The sequence below is a fragment of the Anguilla anguilla genome, chromosome 12 (assembly GCF_013347855.1).
Source record: "Anguilla anguilla isolate fAngAng1 chromosome 12, fAngAng1.pri, whole genome shotgun sequence".
In the NCBI taxonomy this organism is placed as follows: Eukaryota; Metazoa; Chordata; class Actinopteri; order Anguilliformes; family Anguillidae; genus Anguilla; species Anguilla anguilla.
In genome coordinates, this window is record NC_049212.1 from 21,607,117 (window position 1) to 21,621,299 (window position 14,183).

At 42.4% G+C, this 14,183-nt stretch overlaps 2 protein-coding genes across 6 annotated transcripts; one reads left to right on the forward strand and one right to left on the reverse strand.

The window, feature by feature from the left end:
• Positions 1 to 76: 76 nt before the first annotated feature.
• Positions 77 to 5,413, forward strand: kbtbd3 (kelch repeat and BTB (POZ) domain containing 3). 5 transcript variants are annotated; one of them, XM_035384220.1, is made up of 5 exons: positions 77 to 186; positions 647 to 687; positions 1,215 to 1,312; positions 2,092 to 2,323; positions 2,698 to 5,413. In XM_035384220.1, the coding sequence occupies exons 4-5, from the start codon at positions 2,103 to 2,105 to the stop codon at positions 4,295 to 4,297; spliced, it is 1,821 nt and encodes a 606-aa protein (XP_035240111.1). In that variant the 5' UTR covers positions 77 to 186; positions 647 to 687; positions 1,215 to 1,312; positions 2,092 to 2,102; the 3' UTR covers positions 4,298 to 5,413. The 5 variants fall into 5 exon arrangements, with proteins under 5 accessions (XP_035240111.1, XP_035240109.1, XP_035240112.1 ...); XM_035384218.1 differs by lacking the exon at positions 1,215 to 1,312; XM_035384221.1 differs by lacking the exon at positions 1,215 to 1,312 and having other exon boundaries at positions 2,097 to 2,323.
• A 1,841-nt stretch (positions 5,414 to 7,254) lies between these two features.
• On the reverse strand, positions 7,255 to 9,016 carry LOC118208821 (sarcolipin). Its single transcript, XM_035383729.1, has 2 exons — positions 8,841 to 9,016; positions 7,255 to 7,680 (listed from the first exon to the last, which is right to left on the reverse strand). Exon 2 carries the CDS (start codon positions 7,547 to 7,549, stop codon positions 7,451 to 7,453), a length of 99 nt encoding a protein of 32 aa, XP_035239620.1. The 5' UTR covers positions 7,550 to 7,680; positions 8,841 to 9,016; the 3' UTR covers positions 7,255 to 7,450.
• Positions 9,017 to 14,183: the final 5,167 nt, after the last annotated feature.

Sequence of the window (14,183 nt, forward strand, 5' to 3'; positions counted from 1 at the left end):
GGCTTTTAGAAAACCAATGAGGTAAGCACTTCGGACTTCATTCGGTCTCTGCCAGGAAGCCCGTGCAAATGAAGCTTGACATCACATCCTCGTGTCGCGGTTTTGTCATGCCCATTGACTGCGACTCTCCAGCTCTTCCGGTATATTCTTCAAGGCGGAGTGACTGCTGTCCGGGGTGCTGAAACTGTAAGTAAGTGCCGTAGTGTTCAAGGCGTCTGATTATTCTTACACGGGAAAATGATATCTTGAACAATTCCTATAATTGTGTTTGTCTCGCTTGAATTTAATATTTGGCTTTACAGCAGTCAGCTAATTTAATTATTTTAAGGCACCGTATTTCCTTTTATTTTTATTTTTTTTTAGCAATGAAACCAAGTCACGAAAGCTGTATTAGATAAACATGGAGATACAACGATAATTATTTATTTTCAGAAATAATAACTGAGTCGCGTTTCGAAGTCACGCTTGATCCGTTGCAACCTATTGCCACTAACGAAATGACTTTACATTTGCAACAAGATTTTCAGCTTCCACGAACAATCTGCACACTCATAATTGTTAAAGCATGCCAGTGTTCCGGTTGCATCTGCTTTTCCCTATATATTCCATATTGTGATCTGACAATATTTCATTCTGTCTCTTTAAGGCAGCATAACGTTGGGACTACAATTCGCTGGACTATTCGAGGTAAATGACGTAAAATTGCAATTGATCTACAAGTTCGATGTATACATAAAGAAGTTGCATGTATTTATTTTTAAAAAGACATTTTGTATTTAATATTTAATAATGTTTCCCTCCTGAAACGATGGAATGGTTGCTGTGCAAAGCACCATACCAGTAACACGTGGGCTATATGCAATTCCCGTTTTCTTTCCCAAGTGTCTGCTTCGACTGACACCAGTCTTGCTTTAAAATCAGGTGGTCAGTACATAGTTTGTACAGAGTGGTATACGTTGTGCTCGGAACCAGCGTGATTTTAATTTAGCTTTTTCATTTAATGACACTTTATTAGGATGCATTAGGGCATTTTATAAAAAGGCAATTCTAGATAAGGATTTTGAAAAGAAAATCTCTGGACTATTTTCACATGACTTGATTCTTAACGCATCATCATCATCATCGTTATTATTATTATTATTAGCGATATTTTATCATGCAGTCTTAAAGTAACACAAACATACTGTATCTGTGTCGATTCGCAAAAATTCCAGACACATGTACAGGTCATAGCCTAGCCAGAAGATTAGAGTCGAGCCAAGTCAGTTGGACCTGGCTGCAGTGCAAAAATATGAGTCAGGAGCCGCATAAGGTGTGAGTGACTCTGCTGTTCTGACTGGGGTTGAACCAAGGCTAACAATGAGTGTGTCCTGACTGTGGGGCCACAGAGCACAGATCAATAAGAGGTGCTACAAATCATGACTGCCATAAAAAAGGAGACTTTTCATGAAATGCGAAAACTGTTTAATTAATGCATTATATTTCATGTTTTACTTACATGGTGTTTTGAAATAAACATAATTAGCTACAGAGCAACGAAACATTTAAAATACATAGCTCATGATGCTGGTTTGCTCTTTCTACCTCAAACTCAAAAATTTAGATACAAGGTTTTTGCATGACAATGACAAAAAAGTTAATAGGTATTATACATGTTTTTGCGAATGAAGTTTAATGCTTAATGCGAATGCTTAAAAGGACCCTTAGCTAAGCATACAGAACAGATGCTGTTCTAAATCAGTTACTGCTTGAAATCCTGCAGCAATGTTTGGATTTTAGGGAGAGTCTGATGCATTGTATCTATGTACAGACAAACCCAGTTAATACTCTCCAGTTCTCGACTGTCACTGTTGACCACGTTAATCTGGTTTACCACTGACTAATACGTTATACACAGGTACTTTAGTCTGTTACAATGACCCAGCTTGACCCAAGTCTGAGAGCAGTAAGAAAGGTTTGAGTTGGGTCAATCAAGAAGTACATTTGGTGACTCAACCCCCACCTCACCTCACCCTCTCAGGGGTTTGTCTGTGTCACTAAGATGCCATTGGCAAACATGGCTTTGCCAGCTGACATGTCTGTGTGCTGTAGGTCAGGGAGTGATGGACAGGCAGCGCGAGGGTACGTTTAACGGGGCGGCGTGTAACGGAGCCCTGGAGCGGAGGTCCATGGTGCTGGTTTCGGAGGTGCACGGCCAGCAGATTCTCAGCGTGCTGCGAGGTTTCAGGGAGAGGAGCCTCCTCTTTGACTTCAGCATCCTGGTGAGAGGCGAGACCATCCAGTGCCACCGCTGTGTGCTAGCAGCCTGCAGCGACTTCTTCAGGTAAGAGCTCAATGAGTGCAGAGTGCTCAGGGTCAGGACACGAGACATAGATTCACTGTGATCTGTATGTGAATGCTGGATAACATTCAGCTGGTGCAGTATGCAATCTCACTGTTGTACTGTTGTTCTTTGTTCTATGTGTACTATATCAATACTTTATACTGTGGCTATTGTATTGAGATGAGTTGCATACAGAGGGTTAAGTGACTAAGTGTTTTTTGCTGCAGTTTGTATTATAACCTTAATATTATACAAGCGTAACATTCAGCTTGAGACACTGTATCTTATTTGCATATAAAGCTGCACGTATGTATAGAGCTTTATGCATGCAACTAGCTGAGATTTGTTGTGCATGTGTACTTCCCTCTTTGCAGGGCCATGTTCGAGGTCAACATGAGAGAACGTGATGATGGGAGTGTCACCATGAGTCACCTGTCTCCTAAAGCCATCCGGGCCTTTCTGGACTTTGCTTACTCGGGTGAAACGGAGATCACGGAGGACAACGTGGACATGTTCTTCCAACTTTCCTCCTTCCTGCAGGTCTCCATTCTCTCAAAAGCCTGCAGTGACTTCCTCATCGAGACTCTGGACCTGTCCAACTGCCTGCAGCTGCTGGCCATCGCCGAAGGCTATGGCTCCACGCGCCTCCACCAGCACGCCATGGAGTTCATCGTCCAGAACTTCCACAGCCTCTCCAAGACTTCGGACTTCCTGGAGATGACTGTCAGCGTTCTGGAAAAGTGCCTGGGGGCTGACGAGCTCAACGTCCCGGACGAGGAGTCCGTGTTGAGGGCGCTCCTCCGGTGGGCCGATCATGAGCCGGAGGGCCGGCGGCGGCTGCTGCCCGACCTCCTCCTGCTGGTTCGGCTGCACCAGCTGCCAATGGCCATCCTGGAGGAGGTGAGCCAGTCCGAGGGCCCACTGTCCGACGACGGGGACTGTGCCAAGACGGTCAAGGGTGCCATTGCCAACCTGCGGGAGTTCAGCGGCTTCTTCCTGGACGCCAGGCCCTCCACCACCGACTGCTACATCTACGTGCACAAGACGGAAGAGAACGGCGAGATCCGCCACACCTTCTGCTACAACATCGAGACGGACCGCTGGAAGGAGCTCCCGCAGGCCCTGATCACGGACCCCCCGGGCTCCAGCCTGGCCGGGTTCGGGGAGAGCCTGTTCCTCACGGGCGGCTGCAGGGGAAACTGCTGCCGGGCGGTGCGGCTGCACATCGCCGAGCCCTTCCATGACGCCACGGACGAGGCCTGGTGCTACTGCCCCGCGCAGAACAGCCTGACGCAAGTGCCGACGATGAAGAAGCCCCGCACCATGCACACCTCGGTCACAGCCCTCCGCCGCATCTACGTCATCGGGGGCAAGACCAGGGGCCCCCGGAGCATCCGCAGCCTGCTGGACGTGGAGTACTATGACCCCCTGTCCAGGGACTGGAGGTCTGTCAGCCCCCTCCCCAGGGGCATCTACTACCCCGAGGCCAGCGCCTGCAACGGCGTGATCTACACGCTGGGGTCAGAGGTGGAGATCTCCGACGTCTTCAACCCCTCCCTGGACTGCTTCTTCCAGTACAACGCCGTGACTGACCAGTGGTGCCAGCTGGTGGCGGAGTTCGGGCAGTTCTTCCACGCCACGCTCGTCAAAGCTGTGCCCGTCAACGACGTCCTGTACCTCTGCGACCTTTCCACATACAAGGTTTACAGCTTCTGCCCGGAGACCTGCGTGTGGAAGGGAGAGGGGTCCTTCGAGTGTGCCGGCTTCAACGCGGGGGCCATTGGCATCTCCGACAAGATCTACATCCTGGGCGGGGACTACTCTCCGGATGAAATCACAGACGAGGTGCAGGTGTATCACAGCAGCCGCTCGGAGTGGGAGGAGGTGTCACCCATGCCCCGGGCACTGACGGAATTCCACTGCCAGGTGATGCGCTTCAACCGCGACAGGGACCCATGGAAGGCTGACCAGTGAGATTAACAGGACCAAAGCTGTATCGTATCCCTCCACATCAATGCTATGAATGCCAATGTAATGTGTCTTACTAACTAACCAGATAATCCCGTTTTGACTCCTTAGTCTTGACTCCATACTTTAACCTACTACTGAATGCGAGCTAAGCTATGCTGAAGCAAACTTCCAAAAAATTTAAATGCCACATGTTTTTACTTGAACTTTATTTTATTTTGCTGTCTTACATATCAGGCTTTGAAACCTGTTCCTGTTCATAGACTTTTTGAGGAAAAAAGAAGAAAAGTGCAGAATTTCAGAAAAGAAAAATGCTTTTCCAAATGAATATATGGAAAGGATATTAGTTTTCATAAATTCTCTGAGGTATTGAAGCTCAGCAGAGACATATGAACTTACAAAGCAATCCTAGCTCTCTCAATGCTGCAGAGACTGTGAGTTTGGCCTGTTGCCATGGTCGCCTCCCTTGCCAATCATCTCATGGCTCCTCCCACAGTGGAACATGTACCAGCGCAGGCTTGAAGCCTTCGCTCTCACCTGTTTCCATTACTATCACAACAGACCCCATACAACACTCATAGGTATAATTTCAATAGACATCGTTTTAAAATGTTGGTTTATTTACAGTGTATTGGATTCATTTAAGTTGGTTTGATCTGTGTTTGTACTGTTTATAGATGTATCACTCAAGATTTACTCTTTGTCTCTGAGCACGTATGCACTGATATAAGGATACATCTGATTACTCTGGTGGAGTATGCAGTATGCTTTAGCGCTGTATATTAATGTATGTAATGTTGCACAGCCCGTGGCAGTAGTTCTCAGTGCCTATTGTATTTAATGCCTTTTGCAGCCTCATATGGGCGTCGTATGGGCTCTCTTCTCTATGTCACTCTGCCAAAGTCTCCCCATACTATACTTTACTGCTTGACAATGTGGACACATGTATACATTAATGACACTCCAATGACTTACGCTTTATGGAAAAAGAAGCATTTAAATTTCATCCTTCATATACTGTACATGTCTATACATGGATTTCTACAGGCACAATATCATGTATCATTCATATGATCACACTTGTTTTTATCACCACTGCAATAAATGACATAAATTCACATATCTATTTGTTTAATATTGTATATGAATTGTAAATTTGGGAGAGCCACATTTTTGCACATGATGATAAATACATCCCCAGGTCCTATTATCCTGTTTTGTGCAGAATTTCACTTTTTTGCAGCTAAACTCTGTTCTGTGGACAATATGACACCATGCAGTGATATTGCCACAGCAGGCATGAGAGTGTTTATGTATTATGAGAGGGTCCTCATCTCACTATAGTACCAACTATAAGTATCAAATACTCGTTTCAGTCTCTTAGGGATAACAAGCCAGGAGCTTTGCCTTGATTACCCACTAATTAACTTTCTGAAAATCTCCTACTGAGGGAACTCAGTCACTTATCAAGAGGACATAATGATTTTTGCCACACTCATGGTCTAAATATTCCAGAATGTAATAATGTGGCAGGGGATTGGGCCAGCCTCCCTCTCGCTTAACCTATAACTTTTTCTTTTGGTTCGCATGTCACCATAGAGCGTATATATCATACACTTCAGTGGGTGTGTGGGTGTCACAGACAGGAGGGGAGTGCACCAGCTATTGTCAGTGTCAATCTAGCTGGCCGTGTACACCACACCCCTTCTCACAAAGGGGGGTAGTGAGAGTAGTGCTGGGTAACGTAGGAAAATAACACACGGGAGCAGATCCAAAAGAAGCCTGGCAGGATAGCAAGTGAAAAAATTCTGAATAGTGATAAAGTGAAATGTATTACATATATCAGATCATAAACCCTGGAATGAATTGCACATGGCTGCTACACATTTACTAATAATGTAAGTGTTCTGGCCTGGAATGTAATGTCAGATGAAATTGATTCATCTGTTTATGCAGTGAGTTGTTTTGACTGTGTTTAGAATGTCATCACAGTCGATGAATGTTCTAGAATCATTAGATGATATCTGTTTTGCTCCTTCCTTCCCACCCCACCCACATTACATAGTGAAACAAGATAGTGAGGTGTAGGCTACCTGAAACCTGAGGTTTCTAAAAAACTTGCACATGCAGCAGTATACTGTAGGGGATTATGAATACTAAAAGCAATAGTTAACCCACAGCAGCCCCATACAGCTACCTAACTACTGCAAAAGGTACACATTTATAAAATTGAACCAGATTGGGTTCAAATTGAATATATTCACAGAGCCATAATCTTATTGGAAGAATTAGGTATAACATTTTGCCTTGTAATGTTTCAAGAACAATTCGGTTATATAATACAGAAACATTGAAGACTGTGGTAAATATGATAAATGCATCATTAATATAGTAGACAACAGCACTGTAGAGTGCCAAGATTTGATTATATTTCAAGTTTACATTTTCTTTAAATAATTTCTCTTTGTCATGAGAAATGTTTTTCTTATGAAAAATGAACATCATCAATACCAATTAATACATAATTCAGTATGCAAATTGCAGAAGATAGTTTACTTTACAGATTAATGTTCTTTTTAGGCACTGAGGAGATTTTCAAAATGTATATAATCTCTTAACCCTCTGCTGGTCATGAAGGGAACTGTTATAAAGACAACTGTACTTTTACAATTAAATCTGGTTTTGTCTTTTTTGGACAGATTCCCTTTCCATGGAATGACAAAAAACACACACACATCATACAATTAAAGATGACAACTTTTATTTTAAAAACTGTAAACAGAATGTTCGGATTCAGAATAACATGTTTATTTCTGTTTCATGTATAGTTTATACATTTAGTTTATAAATTTACTGCACTATAAAGTAAGAATAAAAACACAATATGAATAATTTTAAACTTGATGAAGTTTGACTTTCTAAAATGAACATAATCAAAATTCAATTAGAAATTCTGAGTTTTCTTTTTTTTACACTAATCTAAAAAGCAATTAAACATTTAGAGGCTCAGGATGAGACAGTGTATGAGCAATTGCGTGCTGGATCTCGACACTGTGCCACCGTGTCAAAGCCCTGACACCCCACAAGGCTTCCTCTCATGGCTTTTGGGTGGGGATCCTAGCCAAAAATATGCTCCTCCCACCCAACACATCCTGGACCTCATGCGTCCTGGTAGGACTTGACCAGAAGCCACATGAGCAGCACGGTGATTAAGACGATCATGAAGTTGAGGAAGAGCTCCTGCACAGAGCGATCCATCGTGCCAGGTAGAGCGGGGGCGGGCGGAGGAGAGGCGGGGCGATGGGGTGGGTCTGCAGTGAGGCTGGACTCCGAGCACCGGCGTCACTCAAGGCAAAGGCAGAGAGCTCCCTCTGTCCTAATGGCACAATCTGAGGGTATGAGCAAGAAAAAGAATCAAGATGTATTGCCTGTAAGGGATTAAAATGAACACAGCAGCTATCTGGGCTGGTTATCATGGTTAAGGCTTTGAATATTAAGGTTCAAATAAGTCTCAGTCCTTTATTTCAATATTTCTAGAAGCTTCCAATATTTAAGATGATTTATATGGAAATATATAAAATAGAAAGCATTATCAGTAGCATCCAGGACATGGCTGCAATGCAAATAAAAACATTATACTATTCACTTACACAAATGGCACTTGACTGTAAATCAAGCATAAAGAGGTGTGATGACAAACTTCAAACAAATGCTATAGCTCTTTTAACAAACCCTTTTAAAAAATTTGATATGTCAATGCTAGGAGATGTGAAGAACATAACTGGTCCTTCTGTTATGACAAGGGTTGATAGACGACCCTACCCTTTGTTGCCAATTTGGCGGATAGAGGGCACGTCTCTAAAAATAAGCCCTGCAATCCACAAATCCCACAAATTATTGGGGGATTTTCCACTGGACCCTGAAAGCCCACACCTGTCCCAGCCTGTCTGAAGGGACACATCATTCAATGTCTTTACAACCACTTGTGGGTTGAATCTGCCAAGATATCACTTTTCTACAGCCTGAATAATGGCATTGGCACTGTCACACTCAGATTATCTGTTCGCAAATATAGTCATTATGATATGTAAACTTTACAGAAATTATTTTGATTTGTGTTTTTGCATAAATTAAACGTATGCATTAACATCCTTTTCCACTCTCATTTTTATATTATTGTTTGGTTACCTGAAACTTGGAAACTATGTTTGGAATCCTGGAAACAAATGTATCTTAGCTTTACAATATTATGGCAACAGCTGTAAACAGCAGAACAATTGAAAAAGTGCAGTCCTGTTCTCTGAACATAATAATGTATCACATATACACTTAAATTAACACCTTTAATATGAATATTTTATTTAATTACAAAAAGACAGCATACTATTCTTCTTCTTCTTCTTCTTCTTCTTCTTATTATTATTATTATATAAAAGTGTGTACCTGTGGCTGTTCAAAAAGTAAACCAATGTGCTGATGAGAAAGGCAGTTGAAGGTGGGTTGTGCAAGAAGTGAGATAGGCTGCTCTCCCTAGTGTGGATCCGCTCACCTGGTTGGAGTCGGGGTTGGGTGTGCAGGGGGCACGGGGCGGTGTGGTTGGCAAAGTAGAGACCCTCAGCAGTGGGCAGTTCCTGGTGGCACTCTCCCTCTATCCCTAGTCCATCTGGGCAGATCCGAGCCCGCATGGCCCTAAAGTAGGCAGAGGGGCTGGGACCAGCTTGCGGCCTGCCACCACATGATGTGCTGATGTCACACAACAAGTATTTAAACCAAGTTTGAACACCAGGGACCAGTTGGGCATTTAACAGGGTGCGGCTGTTTCTCATTGGCAGGACAGAGAGGCATCAGAATATGGCATTTGAACTTCTGTTGAGTTGATCGATTTTTGTACTTCTGTTTTTTTTCATCTAATTAGCCTTGAGAAGTCTACTGTTTAAAAAACATTAATTTTTTAAGCATATAGTCCTGTATGTTTATGTTGAAAAGCTGTTAGCTTATTTGACCATGTACAGTTAAATATTTCTGTTTTTGAGAGTTGAGTTTTTGTTTCTGTATTTTATTCATTTGGAAGCCTGGTATCTGGACAATCTGACAGCCCCTTGCTTAACCTGCTTGATCAATTTGGTTAGCCTTGTATAACAGTGATTTGCACAGTAGCCAACAGTGGGGACACAAATTCAACAGCAATCCCCAGTCTGGAAGCTGCATAACCTGTTCTAAGGCATACCTCTATTTAATGTCTGCAAGGACATGGCCCAAGAGTTTCAATTCCACTGTTTGCTTTTCCTTGTACTTTTCCAAGTTTAGGGAAGTGCCTTTTGGTGGGCAAAAAATCAGCTCTGAGACCGATACCCAAATACAAAAATAAACCACAAGTGCTCCACTTCCATTTGTACTCTCCCACAAGCAAGTAATACTTTGATTTACGAGGGCTTAATATCGGATGAAATTCAATTTCAGTGAGACTTTATATAATCGTCACGGCAAAAAATGTTGAAGGGGCGAGGCCTGTCGCTTATGAAACAAGCTCTCTGTCAGTTCCTCAACGGCAATCTCTGTCCATTTGCACTGCGCTAGACTGTTCCAGAATTTCTGAAGGTGTTGCAGTGAATCTCCATTCCACTGCAGCCACGGCAACCTCCAGAGAGCTGTTTTTAGGCACACAATATATCAGTATCAAGACACTCGAACAGGATGGAAACTGCCATGAGAAGGAATGCACTGCGGTTTAAAGTCCTCAACAATGACACTCAAGCCAGATGAAGTCTGAGGCTAGTGGAGTTCAAAGATAAAATACACTGCAGACTCTGAGTGTCTCTATTCATCTGGGGTTAGTGGCTGTTGCCACACAGGGTCAACACACATACAAACAAGGTGTTATGACAGACTGAGCCAACCCCCGTCCCTCCACCCTCCACACACACACACACACCCACACAAGCATGCATGCATGCACGTACGCACGCACACGCACACACACACACACACACACACTCACATACGAGCCAAAACAAGTCCCATGGGTAAACCAGCACATTTTAAACACTCAAGGACAAATCCTCAGCTGTGTTGTCGACCGTTAGGCTCCTCTTGTTAACCCACTTTCATCTCACAAAAGTTGCCTTGCAATTATTTACTCAGCAGATGGTGTTTTTACATATTAGAGCTAAAAATACTAAATATTTTGCTTATTGAATCCTATGAGGCACTGTGCTCAAAAATAAAACCTTGTTTCCTCTGCTGGATTTGATCCTCCAGTAGCCTATATACGGTCCCATCTCACTTGTCACACTCACAGAGATAAATTGTACTGAAGACAGAATCAGATACATCTTCCCTTACGTTGCATGGCTTTCAATTCAGTTTATAACCTTAGTTCTTCAGTTAAGACCATGTTTTGCATCTCACAGTCTCTTGCAGCCTTGAGAAGAATAACTTTTATGAAAGCAGGTAGGAAAATGACTTCAATAAATTCAATGTAAATTCCAACAGCATGTCCTAAAACTGTCTCCAACATGCCGATAATGCAAGTACCAATGCAAGTAATAGAATGTATCAGAGAATCCCCTCTGTCCAGACAAATTCCTTTGCTGCACTTTTAATGTCCTTTGGACTTATCGCCACGTCTTACAGCTGTTCACACTTTTGTTGCTACATTGACCCAAAATAGATTTGACAGGATTAAGGTGACATGCACTCTGTACTATAGGCTCAAATGCTTACATAACATGCTTCAAAGGATCAGCGTTTACAGTAAATTCTATGAGAGTAGGGCATACAGGACAGTTATCACTATGCCAAATAATCTTCTCATGGACCACTGTCATTCTGCGGTTTTTAGTTCCTTATCTAGCTCCTATGGCCTGGGGAAATCTTGACTGCATGGGAAACGTATATGTACAGTGATCATGTACAAGTAGGGAATTGTGGGTATTAAAATGAAAATCTAGAAAATTATCAGGTATTGACTGATTGCAGTGAATCAACACACACATACAAGCAAACACACACACACACACACATACATAGTGAGGTCCATAATGTTCAGAACAAAGACATTTTTTCTTGATATGTCTCTGTACCTCATAATTTTAGATTTGAATTCAAACAATTCACAGTGGTTAAAGTGCACATTCGCAGCTTTTGTTAAATGGTATTTTTATACATTTTGTTCTGTAGAAATTACAGCAGTTTTTATACATAGTTCCCTGATTTTAGGGCACCATAATATTTGGGACAAATTATTTAACAGGTGTTTCTGAGGAGTCAGGTATATTCATTTGCTTCCTTAGTGCAGGTATAAGAGAGATTTAGTCTTAATTCTAGGCTTTTGATTGCCTTTGGAGATATTGATGTTTGTAAACATGAGGACCAGAGTTGTGCCAAATAAGCCTTGTAAGAAATTTAAAAAAAACTGTCAGAGACATAAGCCAAACCTTAGGCTTACCAAGATCAACTGTTTGGAAGATCATGATGAAGAAAGAGTAGTAGTAATTGCAAAGGGCCTAGTAGGCCAAGGAAAACCTGTACAACTGATGACCGAAGAATTCTCTCTATAATGAAGAAAACCCCCCCAAACACCTGTCTGACACACAGATCAGAAACACACTTTAGGAGTCAGGTGTGGATGCACCAGTGACTACTGTCTACAGAAGACTTCATGAACTACAGAGGCTACAGTGGAAGATACAAACCACTAGTCAGCTACACATATAAGATTGCCAGGTTATATGGTGGTGGGGTGTCATGGTTTTGACTACCACAGGTACTGCTCACTTGTCTTCATTGATGATGCAACTGCTGATAGCAGCAGCAGAATGAATTCTGAAGTGTACAAAAGCATCTTATCTGCCCAAGTACAACCAAATACCGCAAAACTCATTGGATGGCGCTTCATCCTACAGCACGTTAATGACCCCAAACATACTGCTAGAGCATCAAAGGGGTTTTTCTAAGCTGTTTAACTGGTGGAGTCATTCACCCAATGTGAATCTAATTGAACATGTGGTTTCACATGCTGAAGAGAAAACTCAAGGCAACTGGCCCCAGAACAAGCAGGAGCTGAAGATGGCTGTAGTAGAGGCAGAGCATACAGACTTAAAGCAGTCATTGCATGTAAAGTGACAAATTACTAAACATGACTGCTTTCATTTATGTTACATAAATATGTCCCAAACATTATGGTACTCTGAAATGGGGGGCTATGTATAAAAAGTGCTGTAATTTCTATACGGGGAAACTATGTGTAGAGTAGAAAAATACCCTTAAAAAAAACATGCACTTTAACCACCTGTAAATTATTTGATTACAAATCTAATGCTGTGGAGTGCAGAGCTCACGGCATATACATATACCAATTGTAATATATTTTATAACTGTTTTAAATGTTGCTTGTCACAAGTTCACTCACAACCATCTGAATAACTGGTGACGGGATTCCATGAACAATAAAGTGGGGGAGTTATTTTCTGTGCAGCCTCACAGGCCTGGAGTGCATGACCATGTCATCATTGCTGATTCCTGTTTCCAGGAAAAGGGATTCCCCACCAACAGTGAGCCACTGTGTACACATGAGGCCTTCTGACAGATGCGACCGTTCTTATCAAACACAGCAGTTGCCTTCACTTGATCAGGGCCCAATAGCCAGACACGCAACAACACAGAAAAGCCCTCAGATCGCCCCACAGGACTGGGTAGAGGGAACACAGCAGCAGGGAATTCAAACTCTGCATGCTTTGATAGACTCCAGTAATACGGGGCTTAAGGCATGCCGCTGTCTGGGTTCATGCCGTTGACTGATTTCCCTCCAAAGTGCTAATGCTAAGGCTGCAGCCTTGCTTCTCACTGTCTGAAATGGAGCAGCATGACTATCCATTTTAACTGGGACCCAGAGTGCAGCTGTGATGACATGTAACGTTGCAGAACAGACTGCAAGGGTCACTGGGGCTTCTTGATATTGATGACAAAGCAAATCCAGGTAAAGGGAAACCAGCTAAGCACTACTGTGAGACATCAGGACTGTTTCATTCCTTTACCATAAATCCACCAAGTTCAGTTTATTCTGTGGATGTATCTTGAATATTCAGTCCAAGGCACACAGTCAAAAAATCGTAGCTAATTCTGACATGCTGCATTACAACTTTGATATCGAATCCGTTCTAATTGTACTTCTATTTCTCTACTGATGAACATTGGCAGCAGTTATATTTGTTAACAGAACCATGGCTGTGTGGTTAAAAATAATTCCATCACAGAGTGGAGGGATTCCTCACCCAAGGTGAGAGGGAGCAAACATAGGTCTCTCCCGGTTGTATGAGTCTGAGAGGGTGGAATTTTTCCTGGGCAAACATCCAGAATGTGAATAGCAGGATATAATAGTTCCCAGAGAAAGACCAGAGGGGCCATGGAACAGGTGGCAAAAGTGCCAAGGGACTTCGGAAGTATACGATATCCACTGAGGCGGGCTGTGACCTAATTCATTGTCCTTCATTTGGAAAGTGCATATTGAAAGACTGAAACTGCCGAATGAAATAAAATTACATTATTGATCATTATTAGTATTTAAAAAAATGTATCGGTAGGGCCGTGTTAGGCTGTGGGTGTTTGTGAGGTGATCTGTTGTCTGTGAACGTCTGAAGGAGTCTTGTGTGGTGCGGTAGGGAAGGGTACATGATGTACATGTTTGAATTCTGTGTGTACACGGAAGACTAATAAAAATAATTGTACAAAAAAGAAGAAATAAAACTACGTTATAACAATAGCAGCAACAACAACTACAATAAAAAACTTTTATATGTAAAAATGTGTATATGTAAATCCACATTTGTTTTTAGTTATGTTAAATATTATTTTATTTGAAACACTGTTATTTAATAATTTAAGAACTATTTTA